A 22,647-nucleotide genomic window follows, 5' to 3' on the forward strand; every position below is an offset into this window, starting at 1 on the left:
CTTATTAGTTTAATGTTTGTATCTTTCTGTTGCTATATAATTAAAATCTGACATGGTTCTAATGTCCAGTGCAGGTCAGATGTCAGTAACACACTAGATCCTGTTACTTCTAATGGGAAATCTAGTGTTTTAGAAACAATTCCTTTCTATGGAAGGCGAGGACTCCTTTAGAAATTTCACATACTGCAAAGCAGTGCATTGAACTTACCCTTAATGATCATTGGTCACAGATCTATGGAAAATTATCCCTAGGGCATTACAGATCACAGGCTAAAAGTGAGTACTCTACAGGACTGAGATTAATCAATTTGGGTTAACATCATTTAAAGTTAGATATTTGAATGCTTTTGGAATTGTCAGCATCAGCTGGAGTGAGAACGTGTGCTGGGACAGCTGTTGAAGAGTATGGGAGAATAGAAGTTTCCATCCTTGCTTAACTTGCTACTTTTTTGTGCCTGGGGAAAACAGCCTTTGCTCTGTTCATGAAATGGGAATTTATAGAACAGGGTATTTTTCATCTTCACTTGCAATGCAAGAATTTCAGCAGCAAGGCTTTTATTCTATTACAAAAAGAGGTAAATATTCCTTTTCTTCTAATCTCAGACCCAATTTCTTGCTCCAAAGTACAGTGTAAAATCTATACACCTGCATCCTACAGTGCTGTAATGAACTGTGCCATGGCCTTTAGGTGTTCTATCTTTTCAGTGAAGAGCAAAGTCAGGTCTGTAATTCTTTCAGCTGCAGCACTTGGTTTTCCCTTGATGGCTGAATTAGTCCCTTTAGTTAGGTTGTCCAGGTAGAAACATGATAGTTAGACACTGTAGGACTCAGACATTAGCACATTAAAGACAGAGTTCTGTGGCTTTGTATGGGGCTTGCTTTCTGTCTAGAATGAATTTCTTCTTGGCAGTTAGCCTGGCTAAGTCAGATAAAAGGTACACATCTTGAGCTCTGTCTTGCTTTGTTCCTTCCTTAGCCATGCTGATACATGAGTCAAGTACAACTAACCTGATTCTTAAATCTGCCTTCCTTGGATATGTAGGCTGTTGGGTAGGCAAGGGGCTCTCCCTGGGTCCTGCCTGGAGGCCATCTGCAGAACCCACAAAGAGCCAAAGTCATCAAGAGGCAATGACCACATCAGCCACGTCCTTGGGTGGTCCATCTTGTCTTATCAGACTCAGCTGGGCTGACAACTTCCTCAGCCTCTTATCTGCCCCTCAGCCACTCTCATGGCTGACAATACAGCACCAGAGCCAAGGATTTGCAGAAGCTGCACAAGAGCCCACCTACACTGTTTTTTTCTGCATTAAAGCCCAGCAACTATTAACTACTGGGTATTTTATTGCATAGGTATTCAGCAAGACAGTCACTTTTACAAGTCCAAGCTTCATCCAGTCCTGTGACGGTAGTGCTCAAAAAGGCTAAACCAGTGCTTCCCTTCCCAGTGCCAAATGGAGAATTTGACTGGGATGAGGACAGTAAATTATCCCCCTTTAACCTTAAATTCTGCTAGAGATTTAAAGAAAATATAGGAAAAAATCCCATTTCAGGCATGAGCTTCCAGACTGCTGTGGCTTTAACAGCATAGTTTAATTTCTGTGCTGCTGGTATTGCACTAGGCAGCATCGCAGAGGGTGGAAGAGAAATAGAGCAGATTGGTGGCAGACTTTGAAGGTAGGTTGCCTTGGGCTAAGAGAGACCTAAAGACTAAAATATTAAGTTTTTGTATTGGCTGTTTTGTCTTTTTTACTTCATAGCCATTTTAAATTGTTGCCATTGTATAGTCTATGCTGTCATGGCAAGTGCCCTGACTGCTTTCACTTCTGTCCTGAAGGCTGATTTGAGTCTATGATTTATTTGGGGATAAGTACTTGTGAAATAAAAAGACAAAACAGAGCATAAAAAAAATTGAGGCTGTCTGAGGAGAAAAGAGCAACTAAATCCATCTTGTAAAGATAAGGTGCAGGAATACCAGATGGCAGATTTACCATTATATGCTGGTGCTGAGTATTGCCTCCAAAAAAGGTCTGGAGTACTGACTCAGAAAAGGTCTAGTGGTGGAGTTGTATTTTTATGTTACAGTATGAACAGAATGCATTTTGTAATGAAAAAATCCAGTAGGAGACATAAAAAGTTCCAATTAAACATTCTCTTTATTGGGGCCTTGCTCCGAAGTGGCACAAGTGATAAACGCTTAGAGTGCTCATCAGCTGCTAATGAAAAGACCCAGAGTCACATGTTACACTTTTATTTGGATTTAGATCAACACCACAGATAAGATACTTTGGTCAAACACAAGAACAGATTGCTATGCTGCTCCTTCCTGGCTGCAATAAGTACAGTAATGTTTTAAAAAAAATATGCTGGTTCTCCTGGAACACCAAATGTAAATCTTGGATTGGCACATACATCTAATAAATATGCTGTTTGCACTTAGCACTTTAAAACGTAATTGCACATGCAAGATGTAACCGGGCTACTGGTCACCTTTGTCATGGTCCCTGTCCTATTTTTACTTTATAAGTTCTTTGCTTGCCTTTTTCCCAGCAAGAAGAAGAATATAATTTGCTGCTCTACTCAGTATTTCAGTGATTAATCTGCTTATTTTGACACGTTTAGCAGAGGTCACATTGAGGCCTTTCTGACAGAATTGGTATCTCCTCTACAGCTTGGCTTCAAGCACAGTGCAGGTGGCAATGGAAGTCCACTGAGGTGAGGTGAGCGAGGGGCGTGCCCAGAAGCTGACGAGGAGAGGAGAACATCAAGCGGAGATACAGTAGAGGGACAGGCGTGAATGCAGTTCTTACAATATCAAGAGTCAATATCACTACCACACAAATAATGACATATCAATAATATATTGTACAAGCTTATACAGCAACACATGTTGGTTTGCAACATCATACAGTTTAAATCTAAAGTGCACAGCCTCAATCTGAGGTGACAAAACAGTACTATCAATATAATAAAGGCAACACAATTACAGACACTATTTATTTCCTCTTACTTTATGTCCTCATATTACATTGAATCAATACTCCATTTATCTATTTTAGATGAAATTAAACTCACATTGCACTTCTTTTTTTGTCTTCAAGTATTTTAGAGACAGCAAAACCATATTGCTTTACAAACACAAGTTGGCCATTTAGGCAAAGTTAAAACCAAAACTTTAGTAGGGTTATAAGTAGACAGGTCAAAGCTGCAGAACTCTTACCAACACTTCCAGATGTTGGGGGAGAAAGGATAAATTTAAGTTTCCATGCCAGAGACACCTCTAAAGCTAAGGAATGACGCAGCAAATAATTTCTGCAAGAGCTGTGCCCATGGTTTCTAAAGAGGTTGTGAGGCTCTGTAGGGGTTGTTCTTTGGCAGATAATATCTTGACTTCATTGTAGACAAGGATGGAGTCCAGCATTGTGAAATCCTTTGACAAACCAGTCTGTACCTAGACCCCATCCCTGTCACTCAGATTACAGTCATATTTAATTTAGGCCTTGTCTTGCAGACCTGTATATAAGACCTATAAGAAGTCTTCGCCTTCTTAATGTAGCTGTGAGGTTTTCAATGTAATTTGGGACTACCCACAGCAGCAATAGTTTTGAGATAAGAATTTACTCAGATGTGACCTTTTTTTTTTAAATAGGCTTTTTAAACACAGAACACAGAAACCATCCAAACACAACCTTATTTCAGTCTTGGTTAGCACTGTATATTGATTGTGCGTCTGCTTAGGCCACGTGGGAAACATAATTAGGAATAATAGCAAGCTATTGTTGTACTGTAATTGATCTTATTAAGTGGTTGTAAGAGCTGCAGTCCTCTTGAGGTTTTTCAGTAACCAACCCTGGAGATGTACAATCCATATGACATGGAGAAAGAATGTATTACGTGGGCTTGTCTTTTAAAATAAGCAGTAATAAATATTTGAGGCACCTCCATCAAAAGAAAAAGAATCCCAGTTAATTTTTAGCTTCTGTACTTGCAGTTTCATAACCCATATAAAATAAAAATATATAGTTTACAAAATAGGATTTTTTATATATATATATATTTCCTTTTGTAAAACTATACTTATTTAAATACATTTGAAATGTTGCTATAGGTAAATTAGAAATTCTGTTCTAATACTACGAAAAAGGCAAAATCCTTTCACTTTTAAACATACAGCATGTATATTCTGCATCTCACCACCCCCTCCCACTCCCCCCAATCTGATTTTGTCATAATTTTGGGCAACTTTGGCATCATTCAGTCTGATTGCTGTTAATTTAAAGGAATTATTATGTTAAAATTTGGGGTAAAATTTTAAGTATCTTCTGGTCTTCCTCATTTGTCTCAATGAAGCTTTTTTGTGCAGCTAATTATTAAGGAGGCATTCTAAAACTCAGGAAAGGACTTTAAAGGAGCCATGTTTCTTGATTTTAAACTGTACTCTACTCCGACGCCACAATATAGAAATAGATTTACTTTGGAACAAACTACAAATACATTCGCACAGTTTGTGACAACTTAATTGTCTACTTAGAGGTCCAGGAACAGACTTTCACACCCAGTTATTATAAATCTTGTCCCAGGCGTTCTATTTCGTCAATCAGGAAATCAATGTCTTGGTGAGTGGCCGCAGGGTTGGAGATGACCATCCGGAAGAAGTTCACTTTGTCTCCCAGGGGCTGATAGCTCACCATGGTCGTGCCATACTCCATCATCCTGGCTTTTATCACTGGTGCCACCTGCAGAGCAACAGAAAGTAGGGGATGATGATGATGACTATTATTATTGTCATTATTATAATTATTTTCATTACTGTCATCACCCTAATTGTTACTAAAACAGAATAGACTTCCTTTTTTTTCTTAATAGGAGAGCTACAAGCAGCTGAAATGAAATTACACCAATACTAATAAAAACATTAACCTCCAATAAGGAATAAATGTCACATTGAAAAGGCATTCAGTTTTTCCTGTTTCTTTGTCAGGCTCTTTAACTGATGGGGGAAATTTCCCTCTGCTACTTCCTCAATATTGCTGACAGGGACACAGTAGCTGTTTTTTGTACTGCTCATAACATGGCTACAATTGTTTTCTTATGCTCGGGTGCTGTAGTGCTGTTGAGCTTTTGCTGCCCTTGCTGTGTTCAGTGACTGCAGTGCTCAGTACCTTCCGTGCATAAACACGGAGCAAATACAGGCACTGGACATTGGGAAAAGCCAGGAAACGCCACACCTGGGGACCAGAGCAGATTGGCCTGCAGTAAAATGACCATGGAGCTGTCCTTTGCCAGAACCTCACTTGCCCTGTGCCCTGGGAGATCACTCTGGGGACTGCCTGCCTGCAAGGCTTTCACTGCTCACCTTCATCAGGCGGCTCGTTCTCTCTTCGCCGTCCTCCATTCCTCGCAAGCTGGGAGGTATGTACCAAAAGCAGACATTGGTGTGCTGAGGCTAAGCACAGAATAATAATGGTTTATGTTGTAAGAAATGCTCATAAGATCTCAATTGCAATTAAGTTCATGTCTTCTCTCCCTCTCATACATCATCTTGTGACAACAGTCAATGGTTTTCATTATTGTGGTCCACTGAGAGTCATCATCATTATTAATGGAGAAAAGATAATTCTAAGCAATTTATTCCCAGGGTGTCAGATGCAGAAACACATCATCCAGCTGGGCAAATATATTTACGCCTTTCTGAAAGGCATCTGGATTTTGCAGCTCCTATCCCCTCCAGGGGCTGAAGGGATTGTGTGGTTAAGGCAAGAGTCTATTACAGATAATTTAGAGGTGAGGACCGTGTCATTTACTCTTATTATGTGACAGAATAATACAGAATCTGATTGTGTAAACAGGAGCCACAGGTGTTGCATAAGATAGACTAAGATTTTCTTACATTTAATGAAATTTATTACTTCTCAATTTTATTCAGCTAGCTGCTGTATTAATATGCATGCACCACAGTATCTTATCTCATTTAATGTCTATGGGACCACTAAGCAGAAAGGCATAAAAAACTAGTTGACATTTTTTGCATTTTTTGTGCATTTTGTGGGGTACTGTACACCTACTCCTAACAGACCATGCTGTTAGCAAACTGCAACTTGTTTTTATAACATAAGAGCTGGTACTCATTGTACCTCTGTGTGCTGTGCTAGGCTGAGATACCGGTGTTTTGTTTTGTTTCAGCAGGGTTAAACTGAGCAAACTGAGCACTTATGCATAGCTGCCTCATCTCCCTTGTCCCTGCATTACATGAGGAAGGGAGGAACTGGCACAACATGAGATTTTGTTACAAGGGTCCCTGCTTTCTGTCTCATGCAGCTTGATTTGACCTGTTGGTGGCATCCCAATAGGTAATGAAGCAAACACTGCTGGCCAACTGAGAAAAAGAAGTTGCACTACATACCTTTCCATCAAACACCATTTCATACCCTTCTCTGTTCTTTATTTTATTGTATAGGTATTCAGCAAGTTCCAAGCACTTATCAATTTGTGCTTCAAATCCTGTGGTTCCCTTTACAGAGAAATGAAGAAAAGAAGTTACATAAATATCTGTTCTATGAATTAAAAGGGCAAAAGGACCATGCAATACTTGCCAACACATCAGCAGAAGTCACCTCTCAGAAGTGTCTGTGAGATCAAGGATCTGATTCTATGTGATAAGGACACTTTGATAAGCAGAGCTCATTTGTCTCTAGCTCTTCCCACTGGCACCCCTATAGCAAACTCTGCAAAATAAGCATCAGATACTTGCTTGGTTCTCAGGAATATTTTGCTGAGAATCTGAATAGCACCTCGAAGGGTACCTTTGGCAGATTTTGCAGAGAGGCTGAGGATGGTTTTGGACAGCTTGGACTGGCATGGAGGGGGGTGGTCTTAAGGAGGTGTGTAGTTCCAGACGTGGGGAGTCTCCCATTATTTTCAGGATAGGGGATTTTCATCTTCCAGGAATGATATGCTGGGGACTTTCCAAAATTTTTTTTTCTTTTTTACTTAAGCACAGAATGAGTAGATAAACTTTTAGAGCCCTGTCTGATGCCTGTGGAAATACTCACTTTGTGTGTGCAATACCACCCTGCCTCTCTAGTGTTCTTTCTTCTTTTCTAACAGATACCATACAAACTCAGAAGCTGTGTTTTAAGAGCTGCAGAAAAGCCTGCTTTTTCTTCCCTGGCAGAAGTCGTAATCCTCTCAGTGACATCATAATTGTTTCTGCAATCCCCAGCTGTGATGCCTCAAACAAAGGACGCAGCTTCAAGAGGGAGGAAGGGGAATAAACAGCTGGAATAGACAAACTCTTTAAGAAACACACACCCTGTTTTGTAATGTTAATATTACAAGCAGAGTGTGAAAAGAGAAAAAGCCATACAAGGCATATTGAAAAAATGGGCTTTAGGAGAAATGTCTCTGAGTAATAGATGCATGTCCCTGCTAAATCTGTTCTGGCAGTGCAGAACTGGCTTAAAAGCCCATGTCATTATCCCACTGTGTATAAAGATTTCAAAACAGAGTAGAGGTAGCCCTGGGAGAAAGGCTTGGAGTAAAAGAAACATGTGGCTAAAATCGCCTGCCACTCTGCAGACCACAGTCAGCACTACAGCTATTGCATCCTCCTTTACAGACTCCCACACCTCCTCAGAGGTTTAATGAAGCACATGAGAATCTTTAAGGCTTCCAGGAAATGAAAACAGTGATGTCATCTCCTCTGAACCAAACTTAGGCAACCTCACATAATAGATTAAATAAATACACACAAGAACTTATTTAGCAATATAGATAAAAGTAATCACGAGAGCTAGTGTTTACAGATTTCCCAGTGAAGTTTTCCTCTACTCCTTCAAAAGATTACTTCATATCTACTACATGCAATTAGATATTGCCTAGGTATTCCAGTCTTGATTTGCCATGTATAATTTCTGAATATAATTAAAACATCTTTTTATGTCCAGAAATCTTTGTAACAACATTCCTAGGCATATGATTTATGCTGTTAGACTCCTACAGTTACACAAGGCAAATGCTATGCAAAGCCATACAGTTCAAGTTTCAAAATCATGTGTGCTGCTTTGAAGCTCCATCCTTAAAAGTATAAAACCCCCAGAAAATAATAATGTTCTTTCTTTCATGTTATATATGTGAAATTCAGGTCAGGTATTTTCTAAAATTATGATTACAGAAAAAAATATCCCTCAAGTGTATCTGGTGTGCATTATTTTAATACAAACAAATGTGTAGCAGGCAGTCCTACCTTTGCCCTCCACATCAGCCATAGCTTGAAGACATCAACATGCCGCCCACACTGCAGAGCCTTGTCTCCCGTGTCGTAGGACAGGTCATAGTGCTTGTCTTGTTGAAAGAGGTAGGAAGCATGCATCTGATTGCAACTCTGCATCAATCCCTTATGGACACAGAGACACAAGCACATGGACGTCAGCACAGATTTGACTACTGCTTTGAGGGTTGCTTTGGGTGAAAGAACACCCAAATTCAGTTGGATATATGTCCAAGCACAAAAAGAAGATCTAAAACAAGCACAAAATTACACTTAGTTGCTCAATGGATTAATCCCTATCAGTGCCTAAGATGCCTTGGTACCTGATCCAGCAATGTGTAATCTACTCCCAGACCCAAATAATTTTTTAAAAAAGCTGGACATTGTGCCTCCTAGCATTCTTATGCTTAACTTAATTTTTGGACCTTGCCTTTTATTCTGTATTCTGGTTCCTTTTCCTCCTTTCTTTTGAAGGCTTCTTTTCTGAGTCAGACCAAGACAACTGGTGACTAATCTAAATAATATCACAGCACTTTGCAATTGCTTTGGTCTCTAAAATTCTCATTTTTATTGTTTTCTTTCTTTGTAGGAACAGTTCTCTTCTGCAAAGCCCTCAGCTGTAGATTGGATGCTTCAGCAGTATAGAAAGCTTTGAACAGACAGAAAAGCATATGGCCTTTAAAAACCCAGCTAGACCTATTTCTGGGCTGCAACATACCATTTTAAGAGGTAACTTTGTGGGAGGGACAGAAGCCAACAAGGTGAGGAAGCCTGGCTCATGAAAGCATGAGGTTTCCTTTTTAGCTTTTTAAGTAAAAGGCAGAGAGCCACATTCTGGCTCTAGTTAAGATCTCAACCAAGTTTATGGTATACCTTAGGGCTGTTGCCTAAAATGGCTATTTCTAGTCCAAGAAGAATCATAACATGACTGTTTATCATCAAGTCTAATCTTTATGTGTAACTCAAAACTGAGATAGCAAAATGAGAGAGGGAAAAGAATTGACTTTCTCCTAATCTGAACCATCTGTTCTCACTAGAAGTCAGGGATGGTAGACTTCAGCTGGGCAGGCTTTGTCTTGGTGAACTGACCCAGAGGGCAAATAAAAGACAGTTTCTCTCTTCCTAAGTGTGATCACTTTGTATACAATCTGTTGTACAGCTGTTAGCAAAACAGCAACCAGCTTTTTGATAGCTGATCTATTAAGTGGTGGCTGTATGACAGCTGTCCCAGTCAGCGATAGTTATATGAAAATTACAGGCTTGAAGGGTAATTCAAATTCTAGCACTAAATGAAACGTTTACTTTTTATTCCAAGTGCACTTAGTGTTCCATTTTTACTTCCATGTGCTCCCAAGTGGATATATAGATCAAAGCTGGGTAGGAATATCGTAAAAGTCTAGAAATGATGCCTCGATTCTGGACCAAATGTTGTGCTGTATGTAAACCATGACTTTCACCCCAGGAGGACCAGAGTTCACCTGCAGTTACATCTTGTGCTACACAGGAACTGGTGGGGTTACACAGTCATGCAGCCATAACTCATCCATGGACATTTAGAATGGAAAGTCACAAAACTCTGTACAGATATAGCCATTGAATGCCTCATTTTTTGCTAGGTATCTGCTTTAATTCTGCAGTCGTGGATGACGTATTTTCTCAGTTCCTGTTATAATCCTCAACACATTAGGAAGTATTAGCTATGGCACAGTTAAGAAGAAAATATCCAGGATTTCCAGAAGTAAAATGCCAGAAAGAAGCAGAGAAACACGTATATTGTGACATACCTCTTCTCTTACCAGCAGGGCTGAACACTGCAGTGGGACACCCATCATCTTGTGAGGGTTCCAGGTTACTGAGTTAGCTCTGGGACAGAAAACCACATGAAGCTCAGACATTGTACTGAACATTGTACAGACACTCTCCACATGATGAAACCTCAGAGGCATTTAGAAATAATTAGAATAATACCAAACATGTAGCAATACTCACTTTTTTTCCTTTTTCTGAGCAACCAAAGCTGAAAATATTCATGACTGATATTAGGAAAGTAATGCCTTCACAGGGGACCTAATCCACTCCAGTTGGCTTTTGGATGATAATCCTGGCAAATTACCACAGGATAATTGCTCTATCCACTAAATTAAATCAGCATTAAACTTTCTGGGGAGCCATCTATACTTTACAAACATAGGGCAAACTTCCTAAAAACACGCACTTGACTGATGAACTTTCTAAAATTGCACAGTCAATTAAAGATGCAGATAGGAGGCTGGCAACCTAGCAGATCTCCCTCCCTCTGATTCCAGTTTCAGCAAGATATTAGTAACTAGCTCACACAGGCATTTTGAAAAATTCTTTTTAATACTTCTGGGTATCACTAAGTCTCTGAGTACCCTGGAAAAGTTGGCCTGAAGTAATCTTTCTTGTTGCTCTGATGACGGCAGATTTTCACAGCTCCCTAATTTTTGCTTGGCTACAGCAATTCACACAACTACAGTAATAAGCATGGAACTGACCCATCTTGCCAGAAAAAAAGTCTGATTCTGCCTCCCTTCAGGACACGTGTTGGAAAAACAGCTGCCAGCCTAGGTTTTGGGAACAAACAGAGAACTGACACAATACAGTCTAGAGAAGAGACATTTGGGACTGTGGTGAGGGCTGAATGGAAGATTGTCCAGTTTTTTATTATTTTAATTTTGTATTATGCTTGACTGGCTATTTTATAATTACTATTGTTAATATATGATGAGTTAGCTGATAAATGTATGTATTTTCATCCTACTTGGCAAGCTGTCAAGGACACAGTGCATGTGATTTTATCTAGTGCAGTGATTTGTATTTTGATATTTTGATGGTGTAAATCAGTCACCTGAGGCATAGGAATACTTAAAGGACACAGGACACACTTGCAGGTAACACAGATGTGAACAGAGGTGAGCATGCTAAAATCTAGCAGTGTTTTCCTTTGTAAGAGTTGGAGACAGTGCTACAGGTTTATGCACCTCCTGCCAAATTGCTTCCACTCCTTCAAAGCAAGTGACTTCAAAATTCACATGGACATCAGGCAGTCTTTTTTCTGTGCTTTCTTCTTTGCTATTTTAATGTGATTGTGCAAGTGCCTGGTGAAAAATCTGTAGGGAACAGTCTTCCACAGGCAACATCTGGCCACTTGGCTTGGCTTTTTGGGTATTTGGCAGCTTTTAATCAGCTCAGTCAGTCATCTGATTACAACACCAAAACTAATGGTTCTGAACATCCACTCAGGTCTATGAGTTTCCCTTGATATGATAGTTTTTATTTTTATTTGTGTCTATGCAAAATCAGATGGAAACTCTTTAAGAGATCTCTAAGTAACAATAGTGGTATGCATTTTCTCAAGCAAAAGGGTTACTTACTGACAACAGCCAGATGGGAATTATATGTCTAAAACATTTAATTTACCCTACATTATTTACCTAATTACATACCAATTGCATACAGAAAAAAATAATTATGTAAAATAAAAATCCACCATTTTTCATGTGTTATCAGTTATTTTGGGCTTCTGTCATCAGTATGTGTTTGAAGAAATTGCTGACCAAGACAAACGGTGAAGTAAAAAAATCTACAGGAATCCACAGATGTTTTCCAAAACCATGTCATGTTTGCCCAAATAACCGAACACCAAGAACTTATGTGATTTTTTGGCTATGGGTCAAAGATAGAAAAAAAAAAAAATTCCTTTACAGATTTCAGATTTCATCAAATGCATGATAGGATAGATTAATCACTGGCAGAATCTGGTCCTCAGCCATCATTAAATACAGACTGATGCAATTGCTGACCAGCCACAGCCCTGGGAAGGATGCCCAGACCCTCTAAGGGAGCACTCACCCACTGCACACGTGTTTTTCTCATGTAGCTGTGACCCCCTGCCTGAGCCTCTGGACAGGGGACACCAGGCTGGAACTCTTGATGCTGGCCAGACCTATTTACTCCACACACTGGGGCTCGTGCTTCCTTCAGCACCTTGAAATGTGCCATGGGGAGACTGGAGGGCACGGTAGGGACAGTCCTGCAACTCATCCTCCTGTGACAGGAGTCTTTCTGCTGGGCTGACTGTTACCAGAAGGATGTGAGCACTCAGGGCACAGTGTGCTGCAGTAAATGTTCCCTCTCCCACCAAACATGAGTAACAGCTTCAGTTCTCTTCTACTCAGACCTGTGATGACTCCATTATTTACCATGAAACAGAAAGGTCCTTAGAAGGTCTACTCTATAGGTTCCCACACTTGAGATCTGGACAAACTAAAATGAGCTGTTGTGTCCAGCAAGGAGAGGAACAACATTCAAAATACTAAATTTCCTTCATTCACTGCCAAACATATTGAGATAGTACTTATCAAAGCATTTAATAAAATCCATTGGAATTCTGGATCTAAAGCTATTATGTGGAAAATGCTCCAAAGTGTATTTAACCTGAACTTCTCATTCCAGCACAATTTGGACAGCAATTTGAGAGGCAAACCCTTTGTTTCATACTCTGCCCTCAAAGGAAATGAGGTAGATTTTTGCTTGCTGGATATTTGTCCTTTTAATGCATGATATATAAATCTGGAGTGCTGTAGGCAGTCGTAACTAAATGTAATCAAAGGATCATTGGCTACTTTCCTAATTTTGCATGATAGATGTATGAGAAAATAACTGAATCATCAAGGTATCCTCCCAATCTCCAGGACCATGATTAGGAAGTTGTTTGTAATTTTAATTGGCAAGGAACAGCAATTTGATTTAGTGATAAAGAAGAAGGAAGGGAATAATGCTTTACTCTTAAACATCATGAGCTTCAGTAAGTACAGAAATGCAAGTGACTCCATCCAGCCCAGTATACTGTCTCTAGAAAGTGGACTAAATAGGTGATTGGGAAGAATACAGACCAGGGCAAGCAGCTCTGAAACTTCTCTAAATGCTCTCTGAGCTGCCACTCATTTGTGGTTCACAGAAATCCTGGATAATTGTTGTCTTTCCTTGAATGTAGATAAATCTTAACATCCTATAGAAAGGATTTCCACAGCTTAACTAAATGTTTCTGAGTAACCAGCTGGTTTTAAGTTCAAGCTCAGTCCTTCCAGCCTGGACTAGCGTCACTTACATTCATCTGCATTATCTGCAATGTTTATGAGCTCATGACTACAACTGTGTATATATCCAGGCACAGATTTACAGAAGACATCAATAACACAGTCTGGAGAGGTCTGTTCTCTCCAGAAGTGACAGAGCAGGACATCTGTCCTAACTGCACGTGCACTCACATTTTATACTTGAAGTTTTATACTTCAGTGTACAAGACCTACATGATTCACTTCTTAGAGAAATGAAATTGCTAATTCATGTTGGATGCTAAATCAGAGAATGCTGCAGAAACTACTCTGGACCTGTGAATGCATGGTGGGAGAAGCAAGGAACACAAAACAAGCAAGGAATGTCTGCTGTTCATACTTCAAAACAAGCTGCGACACTACTGCAGCACAAAGGCACTCTGCAATGCTGCTTCTACTGGAAGGGCAGTTTGTATGATTTCTCCCAACTGTATCTCAGAGATAACACTGATCCTTAATTTTTACAGGCATTGCTATGGTAATCACGAGTATGCTAAAATGCATTTAATAAATGTCTTTCATTGATATTAATAAACCTTACCTTTCGACGCCATTTAACTTCCATTTGTGTTTCCTCGACATCAGGAGCCCACCACCCCATGCTCCCTGGAAGACAAGACACATTATCTTAATGAGAGCTCTGCTTTCCTCCGTGATGACATCTGTGCCTTCCCATCAGTTTGAGACCCTTTTTATCCCACTGATGTGGCACATGCCAAAATGACCAGGCAGATGGGGCCTGAGACATGAGCTGTGCTAACAATTTTCTTCCAGTAGCTTGGAAGCAGCAGTTAATAGCCCCTAATCCAGGCTCCCACCCTCATCATCTGCAAACCCCTCACTTGTCCCCTCCTCTGACACTGGCACACGGGGCTGCCCCATTCTGTAATTAACGACTTGCAGATCTGCTCCTGGGTCAGCTGCCTTTTGTCTTGTAGTCACTAAGTTATAACAACAAACCAAGCTGGGATCTCAGCTGCTCTGGGGGATTTTCATCATATTTTGGATGCACTACTGCTTGCCCTCTACTCATTTGCTTTCCTCACGGAGATCAGGGACAAGCAGGCATTTCATGTGACTGAGAAGTATTTAAGGTAAATACAAATTCTTCCTTTGAATGGACTGATTTTGGCTGACACAGTAATTCAAAATAAAGACTCCCAGACCTATGGGAAGTCAATTACCAAGCCTTTTGGAGAAAGGATTTGCAAAAATTACATAGAAGATATTCTAGGGCTGAAAGATGATCCTTCAGAAAGATTTCTTGGCAAGAGCCTGGATAAAGCTAAGAAGCCAATCTGATAAATTTCCCTAGCACTTGCATTAACCTGATCAGCAATTTGCAGTACTTTATTCCAGACAAATGTATCCTTTTCCTTATATATTTATTTTGCAGCTGCTGCAGAAGCTGAGCCAGTGCTCAGTATAATTCTTACATATTTCTTTACTAATAGCATTTAAAGATAAAGCTGAAAACCAAAAGCACTAAAACTAGGTCAATTTAAGTGTCACAGTTGCTACAGGTACAACTTCAGTCCCAGTTCCTAAAATATCCCCCTGACCTGAGCCTTTCAGAGGAGTGGGAAATCAGTGCTTGAATGTTAGACTTAATTACAGGAACCAAATACAACGGGTTTTGATCAAGCTGACACTCTCTGAAATGAATAAACTAATGTTAATACACCTTGTAATCCAGCCGTCCACGTATGATGGTACTTACATCCACGTGCATCCAGATTTTGTATTTCTTGCAGATGTCTGCAATAGCTATGAGAGGATCAAATGCCCCATACACTGTTGTCCCAGCTGTGGCACTCACCAGAAAAGGAACAAATCCCTGCAAGAAAGCAAAGAGACATTATGCGTGGTCAGAGTGCTGCAGCCCCCTCATCCCATGGCAGACCCAGCTCTCCTTGTGCTGCCCCCACAGTGTCTGCCAGAGGCCATCCCTGCTGCGGTACACTGGTTTTCTCCACGTTTAGATGCCAGCGATATTATAGTTTCTACCTTAAGGTGGCAGCAAACTTCCAAACCAGTATCCTCCATTTATTACGCTGCATGAGACAGATAAGGGCTCAACAGAACGATTCTGCTTCACACCACCTGCCTGAAACAAAAAAGTCTGCACTGCAGGATGTCACATAAACAAACCTCAACCAGGCACCACGGTGAGAGAAGCATTTCTGGCGGGCTGTGCCCTGGGCTGCACTGCCATTATCCCAGCGAGCGTCTGGCCGTGTGGCGCCCCAGTTTTGTCAGGGAACATCGAGTCTGAGGGATGCTCCTGGGGCAGTGGGCAGGGGAGGTGTGGGGCTCCAGCCCTTCCCTCGGGCAGAGCAGCAGCTCCAAGGGCAGCAGCCTCCACGGAGGCCAGGGAGCATCTCGAACTCCCTCTGCTAAATCCGTGCCTCACAGCACAGCGCTCACCAGCCATCACTTCTGCACTGGGAGAACTGGCGTCTGCTAGAATTTATAGCAGTGCTTCATTTTCATTTCATTTTTAGTTTTGTTGGTTTCATTAGGAGTATTTAGAGGTCAAGAGTGGCTACTTTTTTTTTTTTTTTTTTTTTTTGCAGAACTGGGGTCCAAACCATCAAAAACTCCAAACTTCCTTCTGCGACAGTCAGCTGCTTTGAATGGCACTCTGTTACAATTTTGCCTTATTTTTTTAATCTACTGTATTGCTTTTATTGGAAAAAATGTGCTTTTAATGAAGATTTGTGTTATTAATCAGGTTTGGCTGCTGTGTGTCTAGTGAATATAAATTTTGAAAGCACTGAAGGGCTGAGTTCATTGCATACTTTAATCTGATGTTTTAATTCTAGTTTCTTCTAGTGAACAAGTACAAAAGTATGTGCATTTTTAAAAGGTACATAGATTTTAGTTCACCTTCCATTGATTTGGTGAGTCTATGAAAAGTATTTTCAAGGCATCAGAATAAAACAAATTTCCCAAAATGATGACTCAAGTTTTGACAATATTCAGCTGAGAACCTGCATCATTGTCTGACAATATAGAAGAGGAGGATGTTATGCAAAACATCATATAAAAAAGAAAGCCAAATAGCTCATGGATATTATAAAGTAGTTTTAAACCTATTTTATCAGCAACTCTTGCCTCATTAATTGGCAGGCTACATTTCTCAGAAATAAATCAAAACTTAATGGGCAAGCCTGTGTAGTTTTACTAAGGAAAGCAAACAACTGGCTTTACCATTCTTCGGGGTTTTTCATCTTTGGAAGCAGAAAAGCTGGTAAACTTACTTTTTGTTTGGCTTCAACAATTCTTCTTTCAAGGTCTGATGGGATCATTTTCCCTCTGGAGCAAGAGAGAGTTATATCAGTAACTCGATCCTGAAATCAACTTTTGCTGTTACTTCTTCACTTAACAGGAAACCCAAAGAAGGAGCAAAGTGACATTTTTTGGCCATGAGTTATGCTTCATTGAAGAGCAGAGAAAGACTCTGTCCATTAGGCTGAGTTTTTACCCTATTTATTTAGTCAATATTTGCATCAATATAGTGATGGTAACTGACAGAAAGTATCTTGTGGCCACCCCATTAAAGACTGATGCTACTCCTTGGAGCCTCTTGGTCCTGTCTGAAGTTACAGTCCTGGGAATAAGCTTCAGTCTCCCAGGGAGAGGCTCAGCCCAATGTCCCAAGAAGTTCACTGGGTGCCAAATCCCATGGTCCTCCCTCAGCAGGCACAGAAAATGCCAGCTGAGCTGCACAGCCTTGAGCAGTGCAGCTCAGTGGTGCTGTCAGCAGCTGTCTCTGTGATCCCTTCCCAGGGATGAACATGTTTCAGGGTGACTTTCCCACGGTTTAGTGAATTACATGTTTGCATTTGCTGGGAGCAGGGTGTGAGAAGCTGCCAGTCTATACTTGCTAAATGCACTGTCAGGCTCTTTGCACTGTCTGTATTTGCAACACCTACAGTATGAACCATCCACTTCAGATTCAGTCAGGTAAGGCTTGAAGGCTAATTTAGGAAATCCTGTATATTAATTAGGTTCGAGATAAAACAGTGCTGATACTGAATATTAAGGCTATGGTTTTCTTTGCTTTAGACACAAGCAAGTCTGTAAAAGAAGAAGCAGTATGAATACCAGCAATACAAGCATGATAGTTTCCCGTGTTACAGAAATAAAATCTTCACTGGCTTTGAATGTTGTACATTTAGATTGCTATAAATTTTTAAAGACCTTTTAAAGACTGTCAGATTTTTCTTTCACTAGGCCCTCATTCCTGCTGCTATAAAAAAAAAGAACCTTAATTAAAGCTCAAAATGAAGTGGAAACTAATAAACCCATTCGTTTTAGTTTTCTTTTGCATATAAACCCTTGAACTGTTTTCATGAAATTGGGATGCGTGTCCTTTTTTAAAAATTCTTAATTTATTGTAATAAGATACTATTGGTTTTGTAAGCTTCCATCCTCACATAGCTTACAGTAAGATGGCATTTTTTTAAGTAGAAATGGGTTTGTACTGCTGAGGTTTTTTTGCAAAATTTCTTCTGCACATTCAAAACAGTAAAATATGGAAAGAGGAACTAAAAATAAAAAGCTCTAAATCTAAAAATTAACCCAAATTTTCCTTGTAGAAGTGCAAGGAAGTTCTAAAGAGTAATCAATTCCTTGTGAGCTCCTCCCAGACACATCTACATGATCAGAGAAAAGCAGTAGTAGTCTAATGCTCAAAAAATATTCCTGGGATCATTAGAGGAATAAAGAAAATAAAACCATGTCAAAGGAGGGCAATGAGTTTCTCTTCAAAACATAATTTAGATGTTGATCTTTAATAGTTGCTGATTTAGTGAGCTTGTACATAGAAACATACGCAGAACTGAGCAGATGCTTTCACTGCCCAAATTTTTTTACTAAAACAAGAATTATCCAGCCCCATGTCACATCAAGTAGATGCAAAAAATACATGAGTGTCAGTGTCGAGCAGTGTCAAGGTTTACCAGCTAAACAAGGCAAACTTGGCAGGTGTGGGCCAGAATGGGATAGAGGCACCAGGAAGTGTGCTTGGTCACACGTTGAACAAGATACCAACGTGCTCCTTCCACAGACCCACATCTTCACAGAGGCTCTTCTCCACCACACCAGCCCACATCCTATGCAAACAATCTGCTCTGTCTCTGTGCTGTCTGTGGTGTCCCTGTGGTGTCTGAGACACACAGCAATTCTGCTGCTTACTTCAGCGTGGGCAGGCCAACCTTTGTGGTCTTCACAGAAAACCATGACGCTGAACTTGCACAAGGAGAAAAAGAAGGCAAGGCTTCATTGATCCACATCTATCTCTAGTGAATAGAAACAACTGGGGATTTATTTTGATATGTGTTGGTTGCTCTGACGTCATTAAATCCTCTTAAAGGTGTGTTCAGTCTTTTGTTAATAAAGAGATAATAGGACCATAAGTCAATATGCAGGCACTGTGATAAGCACTGTAAATTGCTTACTTGATGCTTGTTTTTTAATGTAGGAGTAGAGTACTTTGAGACCAGCAAAGCCTTCCATTTCTGTGAGAGATGTAATTAATTCAATACCTTATAACAGTGAGGGACTCAAATAGCATTTTTTATCAGAAAGACTATCAATAGAATCAGTAAGAATTGTTCTATTAATTTTTTGTAGCATAGAAACTGTTCTCCCTAAACCTGAAAATTTTTATCAGAACATGTTGATTTTGTTAATGTACTTTTTTCGCAAAATAGGTTTTCACAGAGAATTGAAATCTTTAAGTTGGGTGAATTAAGCAGTAAGTTATCTACCACCCTTTCTCAGAGGCTTTGTGAGCTGCAGATCAGCTGCCTCCTGAACTGTTGGTTGCCAGGGACCACCATCCTTCCTGGCCTATGCTTCCCACAATGCTGCCAAGATCCTTCTCTTCACATCCTATCACAAACACATCCCTGCCAAGGGCACTGAGGGAAATGCAGTCCAGCTGAGAAAGATGAATTATGCTAGGAAATGTTCCTAAATATTTTATTCCTATAAAAGACCCACTGCAGCTCATTTTAATGGATCAAAATGTGAGAGTCTGACTTGACCAAAAGAAGCTTCCTCCTGGTTTCTTGGCACAAAACTAATATCAGTTACATTAGTTTGATATCCTGTTTCACATCAGAATGAAAGAAAAAAAACATATCAGTAACCTCTGAGGAAAGGAACTTTAAAGATATTTTATGAACTCTGAAAATGGACCAATAAAGAAGCTACTAACAGAGCCAGTTCCTCAAGTGGGATAAATTAGTGTAGAGCTGATGAAGATGACAGTGCTATGACAAATTATGCCAACTGCTGACCACATCCTGCATACTCTCTCTGAGATGAGCACCTGATGAACCTCTGTTTTGCACCACAATAAAAGGTGTATTTGACATCTTTACTTACCTTTCATCACATCTAATCAAAATCACACTATCTGTACCAATACCCAAGGCTGCAGCTCCTTTCTTCACAGAAAAGTGACTCTGAAAAAATAAATGTATTATTATTTATTTGTTTTATTATTTGTTTTTTAATCTAATATAAAACACTACACTGTTGCAAATCCTTCAGCAAAAAGTCCCACAAGGCATTCAAAGCCCTTTTGGAAACTGATCACTGTAATTTGAGGCTTCAAAGCAGGTCACTACCATCAGCTGGAGAAACAGTGATCACTCTAATCTGGGTTTGATCCTGGAATATTACATACACAACTGTGGTCCATGCTGGACCTTGATGCATACTTGCAGCTTCTATTACTTGTACAGATTCAGCTACGAGCTTGATTTAGTGAAACAAAATAGTCTTCCCTAGAGAATTAATTTACTTTGGGAAGTCCAGAATCATGTGCTACAATGTACCTTCTGCCCAGAAGAAAAGAGAGAAACGTATATAGGAAGCCTAATTGTGATGTCATGCCACTGAAAGCCAGAAATAACTCCTACTAATTAACAGAGCTACTGAAGTTTAAAATAAGAATAGGAGTAATATTATTATTATTATTATTATTATTATTATTATTATTATTATTATTATTATTATTATTATTATTATAGTAAGACTAAATAATCTGCATGTACAAAATAAAATGTGTACATTACATACTGGAGTGCATGTTGGCCTAATTTTCTCTTGCTCATAGGACTTAACTCCCAAGCCAGTGTTGGTGTATAATCCTAAATTGAAACCCAGTGACTACAATAATGTAACAGTTTTATATCAAATTATAGCCCAAATAATTTGATTTTGTATTAACTCAAACCCAGCTGTTAACAATATTGTCTAAAGTAATTTTAACTACAGTTTATTAAACATTTGAAAAATGGAAATTCTTTAGATACTACAGTATCATTAGCCTAGGATGCAACACTATAAAAAAGATCCAGAAGACAAAAACCTAATAAGGCTTTTTAAGTGTCCAGAGCATTAAAGAAGAAAGGAAGACCTGGTCTGCAGGTCACAAAGGAAAAAAGTAATCATTACTGCTTTGTGAAGGGAGTATTGGCAAGCAGCAGGGGGAGAGACTGGCACATGGTTACATGTGTGGACTTCACTTAAAGGCCATGAGGGCACAGATTCACTGCATGCTAAAGGACTCTATATATTATGAACACTTTGAAAATTACAGTAATTCTAAACCAACTTAATGAAAGAAGTATAAGAGTAGAAGAACTGCAACATGTACATCCAACTTCAGAAGTAAAAAACCTCTGTGTTTTAGAAATTGCTCAGGGAGTAGTTTTCATTGAGGCTTAAGTGCTATGGTTAAGATTGCTATGGTTAAGAGTTTCCAGTAAAAATTCCTTTTTTAATATGACTGTATTTTCACCATTTTGGCTGAAATTCTTAACATTTTCATGATGTCTGCTGATTTTTTCAATATCCAAAGATTTTTAAGAAGTTCAGATTGCTCTTAAGTCATGTTTCACTGATGATACATGAACAATTTGAAAATACTTTCTCAGGCAAATACTTTTAATACTAGATTTATTTTTTAAATGCACTGGGTTGGTACAGCTTTTGCCTGTGGCATATGGCTGCAGTATATGACCAATGTGTATTGAGCAGCCCTTGAACATGTTGCCTAGATGCAAAATCAGTTTTTGAAGTACTAGTACAGCAAACCACCCCAGTCCCTGAACTAAGCATGCTCTGAAAAGTAAGCATAGCACATTGGACCAACTCTCACATGAACTGATGATAAATACTCATCACTTAGATGAGCCACAGGGGATTTGTGCCTGTGCTTAAGTGTTCTGCTGTCCTAGACTTGGTCCCTTGCAGGTAGCCTAACCAAGCTAACATCACCAAGTAGGCTTCTTCTGGGGGGAAAAGACACCCCCAGACAAAGATTCATCTTTATAAGGGTGGCTGATTTGGAGTGGGTACTGAATGACATCAGGGGAAGAAGTTTCTACCCCTTCTCTCTGAACAAAGTCCTGTGATATCCGCTGTGGGAATGGGAAGTGTACAACATCTGCAGCCACCAGTGCTCCAGGCACTGCATATGTTTAACACCAGACATCATCCAGCCTATTAAAGCCACTGGCCACTTGTATGTTCACCTTGAAGTTTGCTTTGTTGTTTTTCTAAGCTGGGAGTCACAAGATGCTGGAAGTATTTACATACTGAACATCATAGCTCAGCCATCACACTGATATTTTTCATGGTATGTTATTTACTTCACAAAACTGAATTTTTGAACAAATGCATTTCTATGAGTTTCATCAGCTTCACTAAATTCAGTGGACTTTTTCCCAGCACAAATGCACTGTATATGAAGGCTTGGATTGTGACCAATCCAAAACCCTCTAAATATCAAAGATACAAAAGCCCTGTTCCCAGCCCTGTGGGCCTCCCTGAGCCCTATGGGGCAGCAGTGCAACTTTGTGAGAGCAGGAAGGAGAAGAGGCCATTAAATGCCTATTGGCAGGAGGAGGCTTATAAAAAATTCCCAAGTTTAGGGAAGTATCTTAGAACTTTGCAAAAATTTAAAACAGAGCAAAAATACTGCCAGTATCATGACAGTTCACAGGTATGCTCTATGAAGATTGAATTGAATTAATATACTTAAAATTTTTCAATCTGTTTTTTATTCATGTACTACACAAACTGATGTGCACATACTGGTGGTGTAAATATATAATTGCAGGTAGAGATTTAGGATTGAAAAGTCACAGATATATTTCACTGGGGTTTCAGTTGATGACATTACATTCATTAATTTTGCTCCTTACTCCACACTAGTTA

The 22,647-nt window shown here is 39.6% G+C and overlaps 1 protein-coding gene across 2 annotated transcripts in view; it reads right to left on the minus strand.

Moving 5' to 3' along the window:
* Positions 1–3,869: 3,869 nt before the first annotated feature.
* Positions 3,870–22,647, minus strand: part of GAD2 (glutamate decarboxylase 2) — a 39,107-nt gene continuing 20,329 nt past the window's right edge. For both annotated transcript variants that reach the window (XM_021533111.4, XM_085565342.1), the window contains 9 exons: positions 19,804–19,883; positions 16,668–16,722; positions 15,125–15,241; positions 13,946–14,010; positions 10,051–10,129; positions 8,243–8,392; positions 6,401–6,508; positions 5,354–5,443; positions 3,870–4,733 (listed from right to left, as the gene is read on the minus strand). In XM_021533111.4, the coding sequence (XP_021388786.1) occupies positions 4,560–4,733; positions 5,354–5,443; positions 6,401–6,508; positions 8,243–8,392; positions 10,051–10,129; positions 13,946–14,010; positions 15,125–15,241; positions 16,668–16,722; positions 19,804–19,883 (918 nt within the window). In that variant the 3' untranslated portion in view covers positions 3,870–4,559. The remainder of the gene's footprint in view (positions 4,734–5,353; positions 5,444–6,400; positions 6,509–8,242; positions 8,393–10,050; positions 10,130–13,945; positions 14,011–15,124; positions 15,242–16,667; positions 16,723–19,803; positions 19,884–22,647) is intronic.

The sequence above is a fragment of the Lonchura striata genome, chromosome 2 (assembly GCF_050655825.1).
Source record: "Lonchura striata isolate lonStrDom1 chromosome 2, ASM5065582v1, whole genome shotgun sequence".
Taxonomy (NCBI): Eukaryota; Metazoa; Chordata; class Aves; order Passeriformes; family Estrildidae; genus Lonchura; species Lonchura striata.